Source organism: Oratosquilla oratoria, chromosome 5, assembly GCF_046742065.1.
Source record: "Oratosquilla oratoria isolate Oo_2021 chromosome 5, ASM4674206v1, whole genome shotgun sequence".
NCBI lineage: Eukaryota > Metazoa > Arthropoda > Malacostraca > Stomatopoda > Squillidae > Oratosquilla > Oratosquilla oratoria.
The window spans coordinates 42,516,458-42,539,167 of record NC_134781.1 but is presented as its reverse complement, the minus strand read 5'-3'; the positions used below and the strand labels follow the sequence as shown (position 1 = coordinate 42,539,167).

The window sequence follows — 22,710 nt, the reverse complement described above, 5'->3', positions numbered from 1 at the left end:
CAAGGGAGAACATACAACCTGAAGAGATCGAATGGAAAGAGAAAGTCCCTCCTATGAAAGAAATAGAAGTAACAAAGAATGAAATAATGAAACACTTGAGTAATCTTGATGTCAGAAAATCGCATGGACCAGATGAAATAGCAAACTGGATACTGAAAGAATGCAGGAATGAACTGGCAGACAAAATACATAGCATAATAAACAGTTCCTTGAAAGAAGGAAAAGTTCCAAAAGATTGGAAAAAAGCAAATATAGTACCTATATATAAAGGGGGAAATAAAGAAGACCCTAACAACTATAGACCAGTCTCTCTAACAAGTACAATAGCAAAAATTTGTGAAAGAATTGTCAAAAGTAGATGGGTAAAATATTTAGAAAAAAAAAAAACCAATGTGCTAAATACAAGGCAACTTGGATTCAGACAAGGACGATCATGCATCACCAATTTAATATGTTTCTATTCAAGGCTAATAGATATAATACAAGAAAGAGATGGATGGGCTGACTGTGCATTTCTAGACCTAAAAAAAGCTTTTGACAAAGTACCACATAAGAAGTTGCTTAAGAAATTAGAAACTGAAGGAGGAATACAGGGCAAACTGCTTAAATGGATGGAAGACTTTTTGCAAGGAAGAAAAATGAGAGTAGTGATAAGAGACAAACACTCAAAATGGGATGAAGTAATAAGCGGTGTTCCACAAGGAACAGTTCTGGCCCCAATAATGTTTGCTATATATATTAATGATATGGATGAAGAAATTGAAAGTTCTTTGCAGATGATGCAAAACTATTAAAAAAAAGTGAACACGGAAGAAGATTGTGAGTCACTACAGAGTAATCTAAATAAAGTATGGGAATGGAGTAGAAAGTGGAAGATGGAGTTCAACACTAAAAAGTGTAGTATAATGGAATTTGGAAAAAGCAAAAAGAGAATAACAGCATCATATAAATTGGGAGAAGAAGGAATAAAAAAAGTAGAAAATGAGAAGGACATTGTTATGAATGATATGTCACCTGAGAAACATATAAATAAGATTTTTGGAGAAACTTATAATTTAATAAGAACAATCAAAGTTGCATTTACATACCTGGATGAAGAAATGATGAAGAAAATTCTAATCACTCTGATAAGACCAAGATTGCAATATGCAGCAATGATGTGGTCACCAAGTACAAAAAAAATGTATAAAAAAACTTGAAAGAATACAAAGAGCAATTACAAAATTGGCACCAACACTCTCAAAGCTATCATATGAAGAGAGACTAGCAAAACTTGAACTACAGACACTAGAGCAAAGAAGAGAGGAGATTTGATAGCTATTTACAGAATCATGAAAGTCATAGAAATTATTGATAGAGAGAATCTGATAAAATGGGATGATAGATATACAAGAGGACGCAGGAAGTGGAGCTATGCTCGTGGGGTACCGTCTTCATATCTCATTTTATCTAAACTATTTTTAAATTCATGTATTGTTTTTGCACACACCACTTTCTCATCTAACTTGTTCCAACTGTCTATTACTCTGCGAGGAAAGCTGTTCTTTTTCAGATCTCTTCTATAGCTGTCTTTCTTGATTTTCTTTCCGTGTCCTCTTGTATATCTATCATCCCATTTTATCAGATTCTCTCTATCAATAATTTCTATGACTTTCATGATTCTGTAAATAGCTATCAAATCTCCTCTCTTCTTTGCTCTAGTGTCTGTAGTTCAAGTTTTGCTAGTCTCTCTTCATATGATAGTTTTGAGAGTGTTGGTGCCAATTTTGTAATTGCTCTTTGTATTCTTTCATGTTTTTTTTATACATTTTTTTGTACTTGGTGACCACATCGTTGCTTCATATTGCAATCTTGGTCTTATCAGAGTGATTAGAATTTTCTTCACCATTTCTTCATCCAGGTATGTAAATGCCACTTTGATTGTTCTTATTAGATTATAAGTTTCTCCAAAAATCTTATTTATATGTTTCTCAGGTGACATATTATTCATAACAATGACTCGCAGGTCCTTCTCATTTTCTACTTTTTTTATTCCTTCTTCTCCCAATCTATATGATCCTGTTATTCTGTTTTTGCCTTTTCCAAATTCCATTATACTACACTTTTTAGTGTTGAACTCCATCTCCCACTTCCTACTTCATTCCCATACTTTATTTAGATCACTCTGTAGTGACAATCTTCTTCCGTGTTCACTTTTTTTAATAGTTTTGCATCATCTGCAAAGAAGCTCAAATAACTTTCAATTTCTTCATCCATATCATTAATATATATAGCAAACATTATTGGGGCCAGAACAGTTCCTTGTGGAACACCACTTATTACTTCATCCCATTTTGAGTGTTTGTCTCTTATCACTACTCTCATTTTTCTTCCTTGCAAAAAGTCTTCCATCCATTTAAGCAGATTGCCCTGTATTCCTCCTTCAGTTTCTAATTTCTTAAGCAACTTCTTATGTGGTACTTTGTCAAAAGCTTTTTTTAGGTCTAGAAATGCACAGTCAGCCCATCCATTAGCCTTGAATAGAAACATATTAGATTGGTGACGCATGATCGTCCTTATCTGAATCCAAATTGCCTTCGATTTAGCACTTTGTTTTTTCTAAATATTTGACCCATCTACTTTTGATAATTCTTTCAGAAATTTTTGCTATTGTACTTGTTAGAGAGACTGGTCTATAGTTGTTAGGGTCTTCTTTATTTCCCCCTTTATATATAGGTACTATATTTGTTTTTGTTTTTTCCAATCTTCTGGAACTTTTCCTTCTTTCAAGGAACTGTTTATTATGCTATGTATTTTGTCTGCCAGTTCATTCCTGCATTTTTTCAAAATCCAGTCTGCTATTTCATCTTGTCCATGCGATTTTCTGACATCAAGATTACTCAAGTGTTTCATTATTTCATTCTTTGTTACTTCTATTTCTTTCATAGGAGGGACTTTCTCTTTCCATTCGATCTCTTCAGGTTGTATGTTCTCCCTTGTAAACACTGATTTAAAATGCTTGTTCATAATTTCCGCCATTTCTATTTCCTCTGTGTATTCAACTCCTCCTTGTCTTAATTTCTCCAAATCTTGTTTGTTTTTCAGTTTGTTGTTCACAAATCTGTAAAATAGTTTTGGTTGATCGTTACATTTTTCTATGACATCTTTTTCATATTTTCTCTTTTCCTCTCTGCACGCTTGTACATATTCATTTCTATAACAAGTATATATTTTCCATTTTTCAGGTCTTTTGTCTTTCTTTCATTTGGTCCAAGCTTTGTCTCTTTTGTCTTTTAACTCCCTACAACTTTTGTTGTACCAGCAATTTACATATTCTTTTTCTTGTTTTTGTCTTGGGACATACTTTTCCACTCTTTTTTTTGTTTTTTGTTTTTCTTATAAATTTTTGTCAAAATATTCCATTTCTCTTCTACTGTTGTATCTTCTTTGTGTATTCTTCCCCAGTTTTCATTTTGAAAGAATTCTCTTATTTTATCAAAATTTGTTTTTTCATACATCATTCTTCCTTTTCTATATTGTTCATTTCTTTTCATGTATTTTTTCTCATTTAGTTCTAGTTCTATCAATATATGGTCACTTTTACTTATTGGTGCCTGGTATTCTATCTTTTCCACTATTTCAGGTTCTGATGTGATTATTAGGTCTAGTCTCGATGGTTCTTCATTTCTATATCTAGTGTTCTCTTGAATCCATTGTGTCATTGTGTGGTCAATAATCATCTCAAGTAGAACATTTCCCCATGAGTCTTCTCCATCCTTTACTGTCACCTCTTTCCAGCAGACTTCTTTGCAATTAAAGTCGCCCATCATAACTATTCTTCCTCAATCTTCCATTATCTTGTTTAATGTTATTCTTGTGTCTTCTAACATACTTTTATGTTCACTCTCTTCCCACGAGGCTGTTTTTGGGGGCACGTAGTTTATTACAAACTTTCTGCTCTTCTTATCTCTGTCTTCTACTTCTATCATAATCATCTCTACTGTATTCTTTCCATATGTGACACACCTCACGTTTATATCCTTCTTAGCCAGGAACATAACTCCACCCCCTTGTTATATCTCTCTGTTTCTAATTCAATAATTATATGCATTGTGTCCTATGCTGTTGGGTGGTAGTGGACCTTTTAATTTTGTCTCTACAATTCCCATTATGTCCGGTTCTTTTGCCTTCAGATACTCGTTGAGTTCATTCAGTCCTGTTATTAATCCATCTATATTTGTGTAGGACACTCTTAACTTTCTGTTATTTCCATTGTATTTTCTGTTTCTTTTTTGTTTCTCTCTTTTATGGTCCATTTTCTCACTTTCATATTCACTACTCTCCAGTAGAATTCTTCTTTTTCTGACTCCGTTCTGTTCTCGTTTTTTTCTTTAGCTTCTTGCCTTTTCATTTTTTCTTCCTCTCTTTCCTCTTTATTCATTTCTCTTTTTATCCATACCTTTTCATATTGTTCACTTGTTGCTAGTTTCCCTGTTTTTGCTAAGATATTCTCTGCTGTTGTTTGTGACCTGAATTTAATCTTCATTGGTCTGGTCTTATCTGTACTATATTTTCCGAGCCTAAACATCTCTTCAATTTGTTTCATGATTTCAGGTTCATCTTCCTGAACTAATTCTAGTAAACTGTTTATTTTTTCTTTTAACTTTAATTTTTGTGGTTCTATTTTGGTTAAATTTCTCTTCCATTCCTAATATAATTATACATTTGTTTTTGTCTGCTAAGTCTCTTACTATATTCTCCTTCTGTCTCATCACTTTAATAACTAAGTCTTCAGTTTGTTCTTTCATTTATTGTTTAATTATATCAGTAAATGCAAATTTACTGTTTTCTTGGATTTTTTCCAGCCCTGTGCTTCTTTTGCTATGGCCTCTTTATTGTCTTTATTATTCCTCTTTAATTCTTCATTCTCTTCTTTTACTTCTTTTAACTGTCTTTTTAATTCTTCTATTTCATTAGTTAAATTTTTGTTCGCCTTCTCTAGTTCTTCCAATCTTTCAACTCTTTGTGCAATTTTGGCTACGTTACCGAACCTGTTTTCCCAATGTTCGATCATCTCATCAAATTTCTCCTCTAGTCTTGCCAATCGCGGGAGGTTGGTATCCCCCCCACCATCTTTAAATCCCTGGAAACTATTATCATCACCTTCCACTGTGCTGCTCTTATCTATACTTCTAATCTTTACATTTTTTGTTGATCCCGTCATCACCAAAGTCAATGTCATCAGTCCGCCTTTTGTTTACAAGACGCCTGGCCTCCTGGACCATGTCCCCCTCTTCCTCATTTCCTTTCATTTCCCTCAATAATCCCTACCTTTCTCCTTCCCTATCACCCCCCCCCACTATACCACGAGCTCTCCCCTTCCCTATAAATACAATAAGGCACTTCCTGGACGTTGAGATCCACGTAGATTTTCCTTTTTCTTCGGAACTCTAGTTCTCGCCGTCCATTCGACGAAAGTGTGTGTGTGTGTGTGTGTGTGTGCTGTTTTGGTATGCGATCTTATATATGGCGTGATCTAAAAAATTAGGATTTTGCTTTGATATGCAATCCTAACCTAACTAAACTTAAACCTAACCTAACCAACCTAACCTAACACAACACGCATTTCTTGCTTATTTGTTAGGTTAGGTTAGTTTTTTTTACCTATTTTAAAAATATTGAGAGCGCATACCAAAGCAAAATCCTAATTTTTGAGATCACGCCATAAATGAGATCGCATACCATAACAGCAAAAAAGATATGATGAACATAGATCGCTACTATCAGGTGAGATCACATACCAAACCAGAAGCACGACTTTTGAGATCGCATACCAAAACAGCACCTATATATATCATAGATAATACATACATATATATATATATATATGATATATATATATATATATATATATATATATATATATGTGTGTGTGTGTAATGTGTGTGTGTGTGTGTGTATCTTATTACACCTAGGTGTTGGTCGCGATGTAAACTGTGGTTCTTGCTGTGGGTCGCAGTAAAAAAAAAAATTGAAAAATGCTGCTCTAGACAATCGTTTGGCAATCATCATTGAGCTATGATCGACGTTGGGCACTAATCGCATTGAACAAAACGTACCTTTATACATAATTCAGCCAAGCTCCGCCCACACATGGATGATGTAATTGACAGTTCTTCAAACGCTACAAACAGGCTTCTTAAACGTAGCGAGAGGAGAGAAGTGATGGTGAGTGTGTGTATTTACCTAGTTGTATCTTACGGTAAGCTGGATCTTGCAGTGTCTAGTTTGCTTTTATACTCGTGTATAGTTTTTGCACACACTGTTTTTTTTCAGTTTGTTACAGATATCACCACTGTATTGGAAACTGTTTTTTTTTTTTTTTTTTAGGTCTCTTCTATAAATGTCCTTTTTCTATTTTATTTTCGTGTCCTCTTGTATTTCTCTTATCCCAATTTAGTAAGTCCTCTCTATCAAGGACTTCCGTGCCTTTCATTTTTGTATAGATGGTCAGCATGTCATCTCTTTCTTCTCTTTGTTCCAAAGTCGGTAATTTCAATTTAGAGTCTCTCCTCATATGACAGGTTTGAAAGTGTTCGGGCCGTTTTCGTGGCTGCTCTCTCGATTCTTTTAAATTTCTTTATATTCTCTTTGGTACTGGGTGACCATAGTGTCGCAGCATACTCCAGTCTAGGCCTTATTCGGGTGACTAGTATTCTTTTTAAACATTTCTTTATCTAAATATGTAAAAAACACCTTTACTGATCTATGCAAGTTGTAAGATTTTCTGACAATTTTGTTTATCTGTTTATCAGGGGATATATAATTTGTGATAATTACTACCAGGTCTTTTTCAGATTCCATTTTTTTTTTACTTCCTTTGTTCCGATTTTATATTGTCCCGATATTTTTTTCTTTTTTACTTTTTCCAAACTCCATTATGCTACATTTCTTAATGTTGAAGTCTACTTCCCACTTCTGACTCCACTTCCAAATCTTGTTCAGGTCTCTCTGTGGTGATTCACAATCCGTTTCAGTATCCACTTTCCTCAGCAATTTAGCATCATCTGCAAAGAAGCTCATGTAACATTCCACATCTTCACCCATGCCATTCACATAAATAGCAAATATTATCAAAGCCAATACTGATCCCTGTGGAACTCCACTAATCACATCCTTCCACGCTGAACTCTTATCTCTGAACACTATTCTCATATGTATGTGATTCACCATAGTGTTGGATCACGTGTTGAACTCGTGATCGACAGCTATTTCCGTCCCGGAAGAGAGCTCAGAGTTTATATATGACCGATCCATGGGTAATGCTGTAACTTTACACACACGCACTCTCCCAGCTCCCCGTCCACTCTGTGTGTGTGTGTGTAATATTTGCTTCCCTGCATTTTTATCTCATGCGTTTCTTCCTTGTCATTAATGCATTTTTGCTTTCTTACTATTCCTACTTTGGTTCATTGTTACAGTGTCTTTCTTGGTTGTCATTGTAAAGTCCACGTTTTCCGTTTAACTGGTTTCATCTGTTGACTCCCTGAGTGAGGTGTGTGGTGCTCCTGCAGTCTTCACTTGTTTGCCCACATGGAAATGAATTCTCATGCAGTACTTTTTCTTCTTCATCCTCCCCCTCCTCCTCTTTTTCTTCTTCTTCTGTAGAATGAGGCCAAATATAGGAGTAAGCCGCTAGACCAAAGGATACATTTTGGAGGGCAGCCATGATAGATTGACAGCGAGAGTAGTCGTCGAAAGTGTCGAAGAGCTTTACTATAATATGCTGCTACATGGCACGTGCAAATGCCAGGAAACACAAGAGAAGTTAAACTTTATTAATCCGGAAAAAGGATCGTAAACGTGGTGAGATTGGTGTAACGGGCACAATTTTTGACGTATTGGAGACTTGAATGAAAATCACATTTTACGTTCTTGTAACCTTGACTTCTGACCTTTTAGATATAAGAAAATGGATAGGGTTCATCCTTGGAATAATTTTTATAAGGTACCATGGTATGGTTATGACCAATGCAAGTTAAGAGGCCACAACTTGCATAGATATAAGAATAAGTAACAAAACGGGAGGGAAATGTAGTCTCATGATGCTTAACCAACTACAATTAATCATTACTTCGAATAACAGTAGTAATAATAATGATGATGATATGATGACTGAGGTATGCTGGTGGTAATGGTAGTTATAACTGTGATTACGAGTATATTATCAACGATTGTGCTCACGATACTAAAATAATGAGAGTATTTGATACAGTAACAAGAAATTCGCTACAAGGATAGAAGCGTTAAAAAACCAGATGGCCCAGACTTTCTCTCGGCCTCATTGGCAAAAAAAAAAAAAAAAAAAAAAAAGTATAATAGTTGCTTTCCTCCAGCCCACTTCATACTGGACCGATTCTCGCCGACCTTTGTGAGTTCGTTTGAGTAGAAATTACTTCGGTTACAGTCTTTCGAATTTCCATAATACTTTTTATTCATATTGATCTGCATGGTAAATTGAGAAGTTAAACCTATACAAATATTTGACAAATTGTTGAAATGTTCCTAAGGAGGTCTAAAATATGGAAAGCGAAATCTTTTAGCTATTCAAATTCACAATAGTTGACGACAATCTGCCCAGTGTGACGAGGGAGTCTCTCGACTCGCTGCATGTGCCACCAAGCTATCTATTCATATACTTACTCATTTATGGCAAGGCGTTATCATTTGTCAACAGATTTACCTGATTTGGAACAGTCCACATGCACCCCAGAATAATATCTGGTCAATGAAACTCCCCAGATCCGGCGTTCTTCCGGGAAATCTGTGGGGTTATTAACATTAAGCAACTGCGCTATGCATGTCTACAAAACCCTTTGTCGTTCTTTCTATGGGCTTAACCAGCACTTCTATCCTTGTATGAATCTCTGGCTTGCATCTGAAGGAGGACGCCTTCACATATGTTGAACAAATATCTAGGTTAAGTTTGACAAAACGTGTTTGTCATCTAGAATAGGTTTGACCTCCACTTTTGTGCAACCTGCATTTGTCGTCTAGATTCTGGATCTGAGGAACTGTTTTAGATTTCTCTCTCACTGAAAGAAATTCTCTACTTCTTGGGTAATATTCACAAGCATTATAGTGACAGGATAAAATCTAATAAGAGTCGAAGCCTGACGCTGGGAATTTAGCTCGAGCTAGTGCAATTGTACGGCGGCATCCAGTCAGTTAGTCACATAACCATGTGACCAGATACCATGGAATGGGTGAGTTGATTTACATTTTACTGGTTGTCGTCAAACTTTTTCATTCAGCTGAGGAAAATCCCTCGAGCTTTCAAATTGTTAGAATTATGGTAATTCATCTTTTGAGACTGTAGCATGATGTGCAAAATGATAACCGTAACTTATTTATTGATCTATGTACCAAAAGACCTCTTCCCCACCACAAGGGGGTTGGCCAGCCAAGGCATACACCCATTTGTATTCTTTCCATCTTAGCTCCTTGTGGATGATGGGCAATCCCCTGACTCCCGCCAACTGCTTGGGTCACAAGCAGTGCTTCAAGACACTCAAATCACAAGGAAAAGAATTAGACTTGATTTTCTGGAAATGTAAAATCACAACAATTACGGTAATAAACAGGCTGTGCCCATGAAATTACACATTTGAATGCGACCCAGTCACAGGAAACGGGGACAATAAAATTGTCTTTATTCAACCTAAAGTTTAAGTTTTATCTGTACAAGGATGGACACCAAGTGACGTTTAGCTGCATTCAAAGCACTAACCTTTGCCCTGTGTACTTAAACATCCACAGCTAGAGACAATCACCAGTTGCCGTTGGAAATTGAACTCTGGTCGAAGCCATTACCCGCTGCAGCAGACTGGAACATAATCACAAATAATCGTCCATTGACGTAATGACGTCAAGCACCTCTATCCACGTGTGAGCGTGAAGACAATGATGCAATTTCTTCCGTTTTTCGAACCCCAGTCTTTCTCTTTCTGACCACAGACCGAACAGGGAAGGTAAGGAGGAGGAAGTAGTAGACGACGACGACCGCCCAGCGCACCATGATGATGCGTTGTGACGTCATTGTCGACACAACGGTTTTGAAAAGCATTTGATAGATTAAAAAGTATATTATCATCGATCCGTTTAAGAGTATACAAAGAAAATTGTTTTAGTAGAATAGAATTTCGTCGTCACCCGTAAAATATTCCCCATAACTAAAGGGAAAAGAAAAAGGAAAATAAACAAATACTGTGTGTAAAGTGTAAACGAACAACATTTGTGTGATACCTTAATTCTACATTTGTAAACAGACCACCATAAAGATAACTATGCAGTTATTTGAGCTGGAACTGTAAACGTGAACAAAGAATATAAACAACTGATAAATATGTAATGAAAAAAGGATCATAACAGGAAATAAAATATTGTGGAAGTGACTAAGAAGAGGAACTGAAACTGCGCAAAAAAATTAGCCAGAAAGAAAGATGTGCGATGTAGCAAATGCGTTACTGACTGGACGCCGCGAGATGGGAAGCGTGGAAGAGGAAGACCACATGAAAGTTGGAGAGACGACATAGGAAGTTTGCAGGAGTGATGTGGAGAGGCCTATACTCAGAAGTCGTGTATATATGTGTGTATAATGTATATATACACACATATATGTATATATATATATATGTATATATATGTATATATATATGTATATATATATAAGTATATATATATATATATATATATATATATATATATATATATTGGTGAAGCGTGGCAGGAGATTCTCTCTGAGACATATTCTGTTAAAAACGACAGCAAAAGAATTATTGATTAGTTTTTTCCGTGAGCTCTCAAGCTTGCGAAAAGTAGATTTTTGGTAGGGGGAAAGGGAGTAAATCAGATTTCCAAAATTCATAGGAAACACAAAAGTTATAATAGACACAAAAGTATAGTACACAATAAACACAATACAAGAAATTAATACAAGAAATACAGCAAAAAACAAAATACAAGCACAACAAAATAGTTATCAAGACGTTTCGCAGATCTTTCTGCATCCTCAGTTGAAGTGAAAAGAAAGGGAAAGGGAGCATATTTTAAATGAAATGGGAAGCATTTCATTTAAAATATGCTCCCTTTCCCTTTCTTTTCACTTCAACTGAGGATGCAGAAAGATCTGCGAAACGTCTTGATAACTATTTTGTTGTGCTTGTATTTTGTTTTTTGCTGTATTTCTTGTATTAATTTCTTGTATTGTGTTTATTGTGTACTATACTTTTGTGTCTATTATAACTTTTGTGTTTCCTATGAATTTTGGAAATCTGATTTACTCCCTTTCCCCCTACCAAAAATCTACTTTTCGCAAGCTTGAGAGCTCACGGAAAAAACTAATCAATAATTCTTTTGCTGTCGTTTTTAACAGAATATATATATATATATATATATACTTTATATATAATATATATATATATATATATATATATATATGAGAAACTGATTCTCACTGCTTCGGACGCGAAAGCATCGCATGCGTGAGCCCCTACTCAAGAGAAGCGAATCCATTACATAATTAGATATTGTTGGGGTAGTAAGGCTTTTCTTATTTGGAAATTAATGTAAAGCATGACCCCGCTGACCATCAATGAACGGGGTTCTGTTGAGTTAGGCCCAGATGTCCCGAAAGGTCGTGTCGGAGTCCATATGTTATTGGTCAGCATATTGTATACATAAATAAATTTAGCCAGTCATGTACATCCTAAGATGAAAATTACAGCCCTAGAGGGAGTTACCTGGCAGTACCGAGTTATCCTTAAATTTTGGAGATAGAAAGGAGTCAGACGTTAGGCGGCTGCTCCGATCATCAGGTCTAGGCAAGTAGCGCACATTCTGAAACTCCTACAAAACAATACACACACTCTAGCACTCTTAATAAAACAAAGAAATTTAGACCGCTGGTTTGGTCTCTCACCCTAGTGAAAACCTAAGCTCGCACCCTCCTTGGGTCACAGCCCCCACTCTGAGGACGGAGTGCGACATACATACATACATATATATATATATATATATATATATATATATATATATATGTATGTATGTGTGTGTGTGTGTATGCGTGTGTGTGTGTGTGTGTATTTATATATATATGTATACATATATGCATGGGAAATCACATAAACTCCTCCGCATATATATATATATATATATATATATATATATATATATATATATATATATATATATATATATATATATATTATGACAAATAAGATTGAAGGTGAAAGAAGTTGACGAGGAGAAATGGGATAAACATGGTCACCTTCCAGACTGGAACAACACAACCGTATAAAATAAAGGATCATCCATGAAACTAAGGAAGACAATTGAGGCAGCATATATCAACACTAATAACAACATTAACCATAGAGAAGGATTTATATGTTTAGCAAAAGCCACAAGCTTATTAATAATAAAAGAATACGCAGATAAAATAACAAGCTCTCCGAAGCGTCCCATAAGATGACCCGTCCGTGTATAAAATATCCGGTTACGTTTGAGTTGTTAGCTTTGTGATCAAGACCCAGCGGGTCGAAACGTTAAGGCGTAAAATTCTCCCATTTCTCCTCGTCAACTTCTTTCACCTTCAATCTTATATATATATATATATATATTTATATATATATATATATATATATATATATATATATATATATTGATAAGTATTTTAGATAAATAATTTGGATGATGGAGAACATAAACACAGGGGAAGGCTCGGAACCCTAAACACTCTAACGTTTCGTTCGCGTAGAACTTCTTCAGAGAGTGTATGTAGAACTGCAATTGAAGTTTATGTACTAAATCTAATTACCTTTTCGGACACTTGGGAAAGGTTGTTTTTCTGGCGTGTTTTAGAATTAAAATACTAGTTTGTTTAGCTAAATTGATAAACCCTCCTCGATGATTCGATGAATTATTAGTTGAAATATATGCTGATTCAACAATTCTTCTAGTGAATTTATCAAAACCTTTATGTAGCACTTCAGCTTCTCTCCAGTTTGGTAAATGATCGAATTTTTCCGCATGAACTACTAAAGAATTAGATGTCCTATGTGCTTTTATGTCGTTTTTATGTTCATAAATTCTTTTTTCTAATCCTCTTGACGATTCGCCAAAATAAGCCATTGAGCAACTATTGCACGGGATTTTGTATACGACACTGTTTTCGGAATTGGTTCTCTTTTCGGAAGTCTTTATTAAATCACCTATCCTCTTGTTAGTTATTTTAGCTATGTTTATACCTGATTTTGTTAAATATTTGTCTATTATTGGTGACGTTTCTGAGCCAATACTGATATGAAATTGGTATTATTTTTATCATTTTTCTCTTTCTTTCCGCGATTGTAAATATTTATTGCTTTTCTTTTTGTTTTTTTCAACATTCCCTCTGGATATCCAAGTTTGTCAAAGGTTTTCATAATGTAATTAAATTCGCCTTCTAGGTATTCATTACTACAGATTCGTAGTGCCCTGAGAAAAAATCCTATTACTATACCACTCTTTGTCCTATCATCATGTGCGGAGAAGTAATGTACTAAATCCTCTTTGTTTGTTTCCTTTCTGTATACTGAGAAAGTTATAGTTTTTCCCACTCGTCGTATTAAAGTATCTAGGAAGGGCAATTGTCCGCTTTGTTCCTCTTCTACGGTGAACTTTCTCAGTATACAGAAAGGAAACAAACAAAGAGTTGGGTGTGTATGTGCGTGTAAGGTCATAGCATTACCCATAGATAGGTCATACGAGCTCTGAGCTCTCTTCCGGGAGGGAAATAGCTGTCGATCACGAGTCCAACACGTGATCCAAAGACCAAGGTGAATACACACACACACACACACACACACACACACACACACACACACACACACACACACACACATATTTATATATATATATATATATATATATATATATATATATATATATATATATTCTGTTGAAAACGACAGCAAATTCATTAGAAATTAATTTCTTTCTTAAGCTTTCTAGCTTTCGGAAACCATGGTACACAACACAGAAATCGTCGCAGAGGAGAAGGACCTCCAACGTTTGACCATTTTGGAGGCTGTAATCATAAAAGATTTACAACCTATTATTAATGTACAAACAAATGATTTCTCCCTCCTCCCCAGCATGAAACCTACACGCAGGAGACATTTGCTCACCAAAATACAACCACCAGATCAGAGAACACCCATAAAGGTCCAAAATATCCCCGCAGAGGATAAAATGTCATGCCTTAGGCGATCGGCTAGGCTTAGGAACCAACCAAATAGCGCCAGCCAAACAGAGGAGAGTCAATAAGTGACCTCTCCAAGTTTTTCCTTTATACATATTTATACTCGTCTTGGTCACACTTCCCTTCACTCCAACTGAAGATGCAGAACGATCTGCGAAACGTCTTGGGTTTATTATACTGTGTTTTGTTTATTTTCATATATTCTGTATATAACATAGACTTCTGTGTTAATATAAATTACCTATGTCAATTGGAAATTTGCTTCTTCCCCTCTCATTCCCCCAGAAATCTACTTTCCGAAAGCTAGAAAGCTTAAGAAAGAAATTAATTTCTAATGAATTTGCTGTCGTTTTCAACAGAATATGCTTAAAAGAGAATCTCCTGCCACGCTTCACGAATATATATATATATATATATATATATATATATATATATATATATATATATATATTTATATATATATATATATAATATATGAAGAAGGAGAAAGACACGGCCCTAGACCCGTGTCTTTCTCTTCCTCCTTCCTCAAACCTGTCACAATGTCTCAACACACACACACACACACACACACACACACACACACACACACACACACACACACACACACACACACACACACACACACACACACACACACACACACACACACACACACACACACACACACACACACACACACACATATATATATATATATATATATACTATATATATATATATATATATACTATATATATATATATACTATATATATATATATATATACTATATATATATATATATATGTGTGTGTGTGTGTGTGTGTGTGTGTTTTGTGTGTGTGTGTGTATGTGTATGCGTGTGTGTGTGTGTGTGTGTGTGTGTGATCCATCTTCTCAGTTTAATTGATTAATTTAGTTATTTATTTGTTTTAAGTGACGTACTAATGGCGCCAGACAGTTTCATTCTTGATATGTATTGTATCTTTATTTAATTATATATTCTGGCTGCCACCAGATGATTTTATTCAGCTGAGGAAACCTCACCCTGTAGTCAAAGATTTAATCCATAATTAACGCTTTCATGACCGAAGGTGACTCGTGATGTCTGCAGGCGATTTCATTCAATTGAAGGAGGAACCGTTAGCCAAAATAGAATCTGCAGTTGGATGAAATAAATGAATGAATAAAATAAGTATACAAAATAAATTATTACATACATAGAATAAATCTATGCATGAAAATGAATAATAAAAGCAGTGCATATCAATAAATCAAATTAGCAAACACTCAAAGAGAAGTTCTTATTTATACAAACGCACAACCAAGTGGAAAGTTTTTATTTATGATTTCAATTGCAGATGCTGCCTGTAAGCTGGAGTCCTGGTTTCAGCAAGCACGTCCTCCTCAGAGGCCATTGACATTACTGACAAAGAACCACAAGAATTACTAAATCAGCTCTGACCACAAGAACTGGTCGACAAATCAGCGTCTTGTTCCAGCGACACCTGGGAGCTTAGGACAAGACGACGGAAGTGACGTCACATTATCTATTTATTTATTTATCTATTTGTTTTAAAAAACAGAATGGAAGTCAAGAAATGTCCTCTTGTTTTGGCGGTGAGTTTATTATTACACACTATTTCATACAAGATCAGTAAACGCTAAAATTAAATCCCTTCGGTAGCGTTAAGTCATTATACTCGTTGCATTGAGAAATGGCCGTTAGGGCGGAGCACTGGGAGTTCCCCTGTGTTGCCACATATAATTATTTTATAATTTTATTTTATTCTGTAATTTTATTTTATATTTTTATAATGTTAACACATATAATTATATTCCAATTTTTTGTCACACACCACCACTGAGGTAAAAATCAAAGCAATGTTTTCTATACAAAGGTTTCGTTTCCTCGAGTCAGACATGGCATATGAGCAAGGGAGAGCGACGTTGCCCTACATTTATTCTCTGGCCCCGCCCCCCTCACACTGCATTCAGTGTGAGCCGTGCGGGCCGTGTTATCTGTGGAGATGTGGCAACACCGGGAAATCTCCTAACCCCGCCTTAGCGGTCACTTCTCGTTGCGCTGACTATAGCAAATGCTCTGCCTGACGTCCTAATGATGACGTCAAGTCACAACACGTTCGTGGCGTCCCTAAAAAATACAACGTATTTGTGTCTACCAAAGACGTCTTAAAATGCATATACTCACTTTTACGCGAAGTACCAGGTTTTAAATACTCACACTTTTTCTTGTATTTCTGGCTGCCGCCAAGCTATTTCATTCATCTCCGAATGAGGTAGAACTGTCACCAACTTTTCATACTGGAGTGTAAGGAATGGGGAGGAAACTCGTCTATAAGGAAAGAAAGTTAGAGAAAGGAAGATGAATGCAGAATAAAAATGAAAAATTACTACATTTTTTTTCTTATAATAATAATATCGTGGGTGACATTTTGCATGGTTCTCGTACATGCAGGAAATAGAGACAAGATGTATAAATTTGGAAGACTTTAAGGATAGTAAACAATTCAATTAGGGCTTTTGGTAGAATCACGATAGAGAGAATGGAGGAGACGGCACAACAAAAGCCTAAAGTTCCCCCTTTACCTTTCAGGTTCTACCACTCGTCATTTTGGCAGAAGGCTCCCAAGTGTTGTTCCGTTTTCAAAAGGAACTGACATCGCCCAAATTATCCCTCGCGAACCTCCGGTATTTGCTGGCTCAGAAGTCAGTGAGTGGCGAACTGATCTATACACAGTTTCCTTTACATCCTCATCCAAACAGGAAGGAAAGTCTGAAAAAAATTGAAAACATCTACGGCTGTGATACTAAGATTAATTATGGGGCTAGATCAAGTAAATATCCAGTTCCACTCATTACCAAATCCCCCAAAATAATTTTAAGAAAAACCATAGGAGCAAAAGAGTCCGCAGAAAAGAGAGAAAACAAGGATGATGATGTCTTAAGAAGACTAAATCGACAGAAGCGAGCAGATTCCTTCTCCCGAGATGTACACAGCGTACAAGCTTATGACCAAACAAATGCTGATGAAGATAAGGAGGGAGGGGAGGAGGAAGAGGAACCTGCCGAGGTTCTCCCTTCGCCAGAAGCACTGAGGTGGGTCGATCCCCTCGAAATGAGGCGCCAGGGGATCATTCTCGAAGAAGTACCTTCCTTGGCCAACATATTTGGACTAAGATTTGTCCGCATCAAGAACAACGGCAGGCAAGTTGTCCCTACACAAGCATCTGGGGCAAACCCTCTTACCCAACCCTGGTCCCCATCGTGGGTTCGGGATGATCCCAGGGGCAGTTTCCGGAACATGAACATCCCCTCCCGGTCTCTTTCCAGATTTCTCCAACGCGTTCCAACCACCACGCGCCGTCGGAGACTTCCAAACCGGGGAAGCTACACGACCTCGGACTTCCCTGGGCTCACGGATGACGAAGTCAAAGAGTTGAGGGAGATAGGGAGGCGCTACAGAAACCACAACTTCGAGCACCAGCAGGCGGTGAGTGAATATCCAGTCCGCTCAAAGGATGAAGGATTCTGGAAAGAGATCGAAGAGAAGTACCCTCCATCAAACGGCTACAGAAGTATTACCGATGTTCGCACACCCCTCTCCCTCCCGCCTAATCAGAGTTCCTCAGTTCCGTCATCCCAACGAGGTCAGGACCCAGTTTCACCTTATAACCTTGACTCAGTGTGGCCCCACCGCCCCTTCATACAAACCCAAGACAATGAGTTCAACCTATCTGAGGACCTCAGAAATCATAACAACCATGTCATGGATGCCGGAGACACGGGTACTGAGAAAAAGGAAAGTGGAAACGGTGAAGAAGTCGGTGAAGAAGAGGAAGAAGAAGGGGGAGGTGGAGGGATTGTTCTTCCACCGATGACCCAAGAAGACCTGGAGAAACAGTTTCCGTCCCGGAACGACCTGTATGTCGACGAACTCGGGAACATCTACCTCAAGGATACCGAAAACGACAACCCGGACACGAAAACCACGGCGGATCAGCTCGAGACCGATGGGTATGAGATGTATGGACTAGATCCCCCAGAGAAGATTCACAGCTACGATCCTGTCAAGGAAAAAATACCTTGGCCGGTTCTAGAGCCTGCCCGGCTTCCACGCAGACCACCTCACTTCCGCAAAAATATGGGGAAAGGTGCACCCGAACCTGGGACCAACGATTTCACGAAGTACCAGGAGAACTACATCTTCTTGCAGGGAAGACCTCGATCCCCGCCTCTCCCCGTGGATCTTCCCAAGGAAAACAACTACCAGACTCCCCCTCCAACTCGCTTCCAAGTTCCGACTTCAACTCATCGTCTGCGCGGTAAGCCTCTCTATTCATCACGTCCCCTTTTGGCCCGACCTCCACTTTCTTCTCCTCCTCCTCCACCTCCACGTGTCCCTCTCATTGTCCCTCCTGCCCCGGGCACCCGCATCATCGTACCCAACAACTTCGTCCCTCCTGACACGCGTCTTATCGCTCGCCCTGTCCCGCGACCTCAACACCAGGCACCTGCCCCAGTCACCTTCACCCATCATCCCCAACTCTACGAGGATGAGATCAAATATCCTCATAGGCTTGAGCTTCAGAACAACTACCAACAGCATAGAACTTCATCGCGGGGAAGGCCTGCGTCGGGTTATTCCCACTTCCAAGAGGACACGGTAAACAGAAATCCATACTACCCAGAGAGCCGACCACCTGCGCCGTCTCGTGGGACCCACGGGTCTTCTGGGTTCTACCCCGGAAACGGCTTCTTCGACGTCGATCTCCAAACAGTCTTCCGGATGCCATCTACGTATGATAATGGGCTCAGAGCGACTAACAAGCTTGGTTAAGGCTGAGTAAACAGGCAAGGACAACGGAGTACAAGTGATAGGAGTGCGTGGAGGGATATTGTGAATGGATGAATGAATCCCGCGACCCAAATGAATATTATCCGCATCGGCTTAGTACATTGTTGTTGTTATTAGCTGCAGTTCACCGGTGTTTTATCGTTGTGGACAATCTCGATTTGCTATCGTGCGTTATCATATATGTTGGTCTCATTAAACGAGGGCTGCTCTGTGCACAAAAGAATTAGAGGTGGAAAGACGCCGCATGATAAATCTGTGGTGGCTACAGATATTGCCTACAAAGTTAATTTACAGAAAAAATACATCCCGTTAAGTCATTTTAAACGAGGTTTAACTAAATGATAGTGAAGAGTTTAAGTCATGTTACCGCGCATCCAGACCTAATTTACTGTTAAATCTAATGATGTACTTTTATACATTAATCATGCATATGTTGAAGTTAATTTGGTATGTACATTTATCATGATATTATACACTAATCTAAATGATGTTGTAGTTAGATATGGCAGGCAAAATAGTGAAAAAATATATATCATATGAAGAATCTATGTAGCGCTCCGTTACGAAAATGTCGACCAAATGTCGAATTTTAATAGAAATCATTCTTCAAATGATTTTGGTTCTTTCCTCAACATTCCAAATGATTTGTCAAATCTGAGTTCACAAAAATTTAATGAAACATTCGTCCTTTAGATATATAAAATCAGAAACGAGGGAGGTGGAGAAGAAAATGAGAACTTGGTAACCGAACGTTTTCGTCTATTTAGGGCATTTTCAAAGGTACAATATAAACAAGAGAAATAAGGACATTACACACAGTACATACAGAACATAAAAGAAACTAGGGAAGGTCCACTGTGACCAGCTCAACACAGGTTGTCAGGTTACATGTCTACCATCTACAAAAATTTTTAACAATAGAATTATCCAATTTGTACAATCCCAAACTCATAGAATATGTTGTTCTCAAATGTATTCTTATATAGCATGACTTGATAATATTCCTCTCCATAATGTTTTTATTGAAGACACTTTTTCAGCTTTATCCCATTCAATGCAATGATTAAAATCTCTCATATGTACAAAAAACCCATTTGATATTTGTTCTGTTTTGACACTATACTTATGCTGGCTTATCCTCAATTTCAAATCTTTACCAGTTTGACCTATATATCTAAAATTACATTCTTTGCATGTGATGCTATAAACGCACCCTTCTCTGACCTTTGGAATACAAATTGTCTTTAAAAATAACAATACTGTAAAAAGCCTATTGATTAAAAATTCACCTAAATTCAGAGAAGGGTACATTTATAGCATTACATGTAAAGAATGTAATTTTAAATACTCGTATATAGGTCAAACTGGTAACGATTTGAAATTGAGGATAAGCCAGCATATAGTGTCAAAACAGGACAAATATCAAATGTTTTTTTTTTGGTACATATGAGAGATTTTAATCATTGCATTGAATGGAATAAAGCTGAAAAAAGTGTCTTCAATAAAAAACATTATGGAGAGGAATATTATTGAATCATGCTATATTAAGAATACATTTGAGAACAACATGAATATGAGTTTGGGATTGTACAAATTGGATAATTTTATTACTAAGATAATTGTAGATGGTAGACATGTAACCTGACAACAGAGGTGGGCGCGCGAACCTTTTTTTGGGTTCCGAATCCGAACCCGAATCTTCGCCGGTTTTGGGTTCCGAACCTCCGAATAGCGAACCCGATTTTCAAAATTTCGGTGCGAACATTTATTCCGAACATTTGTCCGCGAACCTCCGAATCTTTAAAAAATAGCAAAGCGAACCTTAATTCCGATACCTTCCGAACATTTCCAAACCTAAATTTTACTCATTCCGAATCTCCGAATCTAAATTTAAAGCTTTCCGATTAAAAAAAGTTTTTTTTTTTTTAAGATATCTACATTATTTATTAAACAAATGATTACTAGAAAAACAAATTATTAATACAAGACAGTAAAAAGTAAAAACAAAAGTTCACAAAACAAAACAATAAAAACATTTAAAACAAAAATTCACAACACTTCAGTCTTCACTCTTCACTCTTCACAGATTCACTCTAACTTGTCGGCCCTCTCTCTCTCCCTCTTAACCAACTTCAAGTTTCCCTTCATGAAGGTCAGGTTCTCAAAATTCAGATTGGTCAGAGAGGCTCGCTTTGGCCTCAAAATATCCGAGCCGAAGCTGAAGAGTCGTTCAGCTGAGGCAGACGAGGGCAGGGAAGTGTTATACTTGATGAAACAGTTCACCCAGTGCTGCCTGTGCTCCTTGGGGAAGTTTGCCGGGGAGATCTTCATGATGCTTGTGCCGAGAATGGCGCCCCAAGTGTCTACTTCCTTGCCGACCTCCTCCTCCAGGTTGGCCACCACCACAGGCTCCTCCTCGTCCTCAAGAAGGAAGGCAAACTCGTCGTGCTCGCTGGTGTGGCTGGCCAGAGACTGTGGCCTGGAGGTGGGCTGGCTGGAGGCGGAGGCCACATCCCCCTCCTTGGACCTGATTTGGGCCACAAGGTCCAACACCATCTTGTCCCTCACCAGGTTGTACAAGTCAGGATTTGTCCTGCATATGTACTTGACCATCTTTAGACGGAACCTGGGGTGGAAGGCAGTCTCAAGGAGCTTCTCCTGGTCCTCAAACATGTGTTGAAACCTGAAAAGATTAAGATATGAGTTAATTTAATTATTGATTAATGATTATTATTTTTTTTCATTTAAATTACTATAAAATATTATATCATCTTATTATTTATATAATTATATTATATTATTATTATTATTATATTATATTAAAATATTAAAAATATCTACCTTTCAGTGAAGCCCTTTTTGTCTCTGCCATGGTGCTCCTGTGTCCCCAGGAGGTAGGTGACGAGGGGCTTGGCATGCTTGATGCTGTTGTCGTCCCTAAGCAGGTTCAAGTCCCTCTGGAGCACCATCAAGTTGGGAAGGAAGTTCCCCATGTAGGCATGCTGGTCTGACTGCATTTTGTCCAAAGCATTGGCAACTGGGGCCATAACTTTGACGTACTCGGCGATGACCTCGTTGTCCTCGTCAACAAAGGCGGGGATCGGGTTGGGGCGCATGCTGGTACAGAGATCATTGATCTTTTTACGGGTGTCCAGGTCCTGTAGCAGGCCAGAAAGCATCTTATAGCTGTCATAGCTGGAGTTCCACCTCGTCGCGCCAGGGACTTTAAGTTTTTTGCCGATAGCATCCTTTATCTCGTTGGCTGCGACAGTTCGGCGGCCCTGGGCATTCCACAAAGACTGTGCCTTGGCATCCGACCTTCTGAAGATATTCCTGCCACCATGGTTCCATTGTGGGACTTGAAAAAAGAATATTTATTTAATATTTTATTACAATTCACAAATTAAAAATAATAAATAATGATTTACATCTTTTTAGTTTTTACCAAAAGAACAATAAATTATTTAATATTTATAAATTATTAATTTATTAAATAATTTTTTTTATTATACTCACTTTGGAAACATCCTCAGACGCCAGGAGGTTCAGAGTGTGTGCACCACACCTCT

The 22,710-nt window shown here is 37.4% G+C and overlaps 3 protein-coding genes across 4 annotated transcripts in view; 1 reads left to right on the top strand and 2 right to left on the bottom strand.

The window, feature by feature from the left end:
* The window catches only part of LOC143025489 (uncharacterized), a 43,359-nt gene extending 23,231 nt beyond the window's left edge, over nt 1-20,128 (top strand). Inside the window, exons 2-3 of the mRNA XM_076185225.1 lie at nt 15,624-15,882; nt 16,880-20,128. Of these exons, the coding sequence (XP_076041340.1) occupies nt 15,850-15,882; nt 16,880-19,123 (2,277 nt within the window). The 5' untranslated portion in view covers nt 15,624-15,849 and the 3' untranslated portion in view covers nt 19,124-20,128. The remainder of the gene's footprint in view (nt 1-15,623; nt 15,883-16,879) is intronic.
* LOC143025491 (serine hydrolase-like protein) overlaps nt 1-22,710 on the bottom strand; it is a 100,416-nt gene that overhangs the window by 60,853 nt on the left and 16,853 nt on the right. The window contains exon 3 of one of the 2 annotated variants that reach the window (XR_012966396.1): nt 16,508-16,618. The exons of the other annotated variant lie outside the window; for it this stretch is intronic. The gene's annotated coding sequence lies outside the window, so the exon portion shown is untranslated. The remainder of the gene's footprint in view (nt 1-16,507; nt 16,619-22,710) is intronic. 2 annotated transcript variants of the gene reach the window in all.
* LOC143025486 (uncharacterized) lies at nt 20,629-22,618 on the bottom strand. The gene is made up of 2 exons (XM_076185213.1): nt 21,983-22,618; nt 20,629-21,824 (listed from the first exon to the last, which is right to left on the bottom strand). The coding sequence occupies exons 1-2, from the start codon at nt 22,318-22,320 to the stop codon at nt 21,230-21,232; spliced, it is 933 nt and encodes a 310-aa protein (XP_076041328.1). The 5' UTR covers nt 22,321-22,618; the 3' UTR covers nt 20,629-21,229.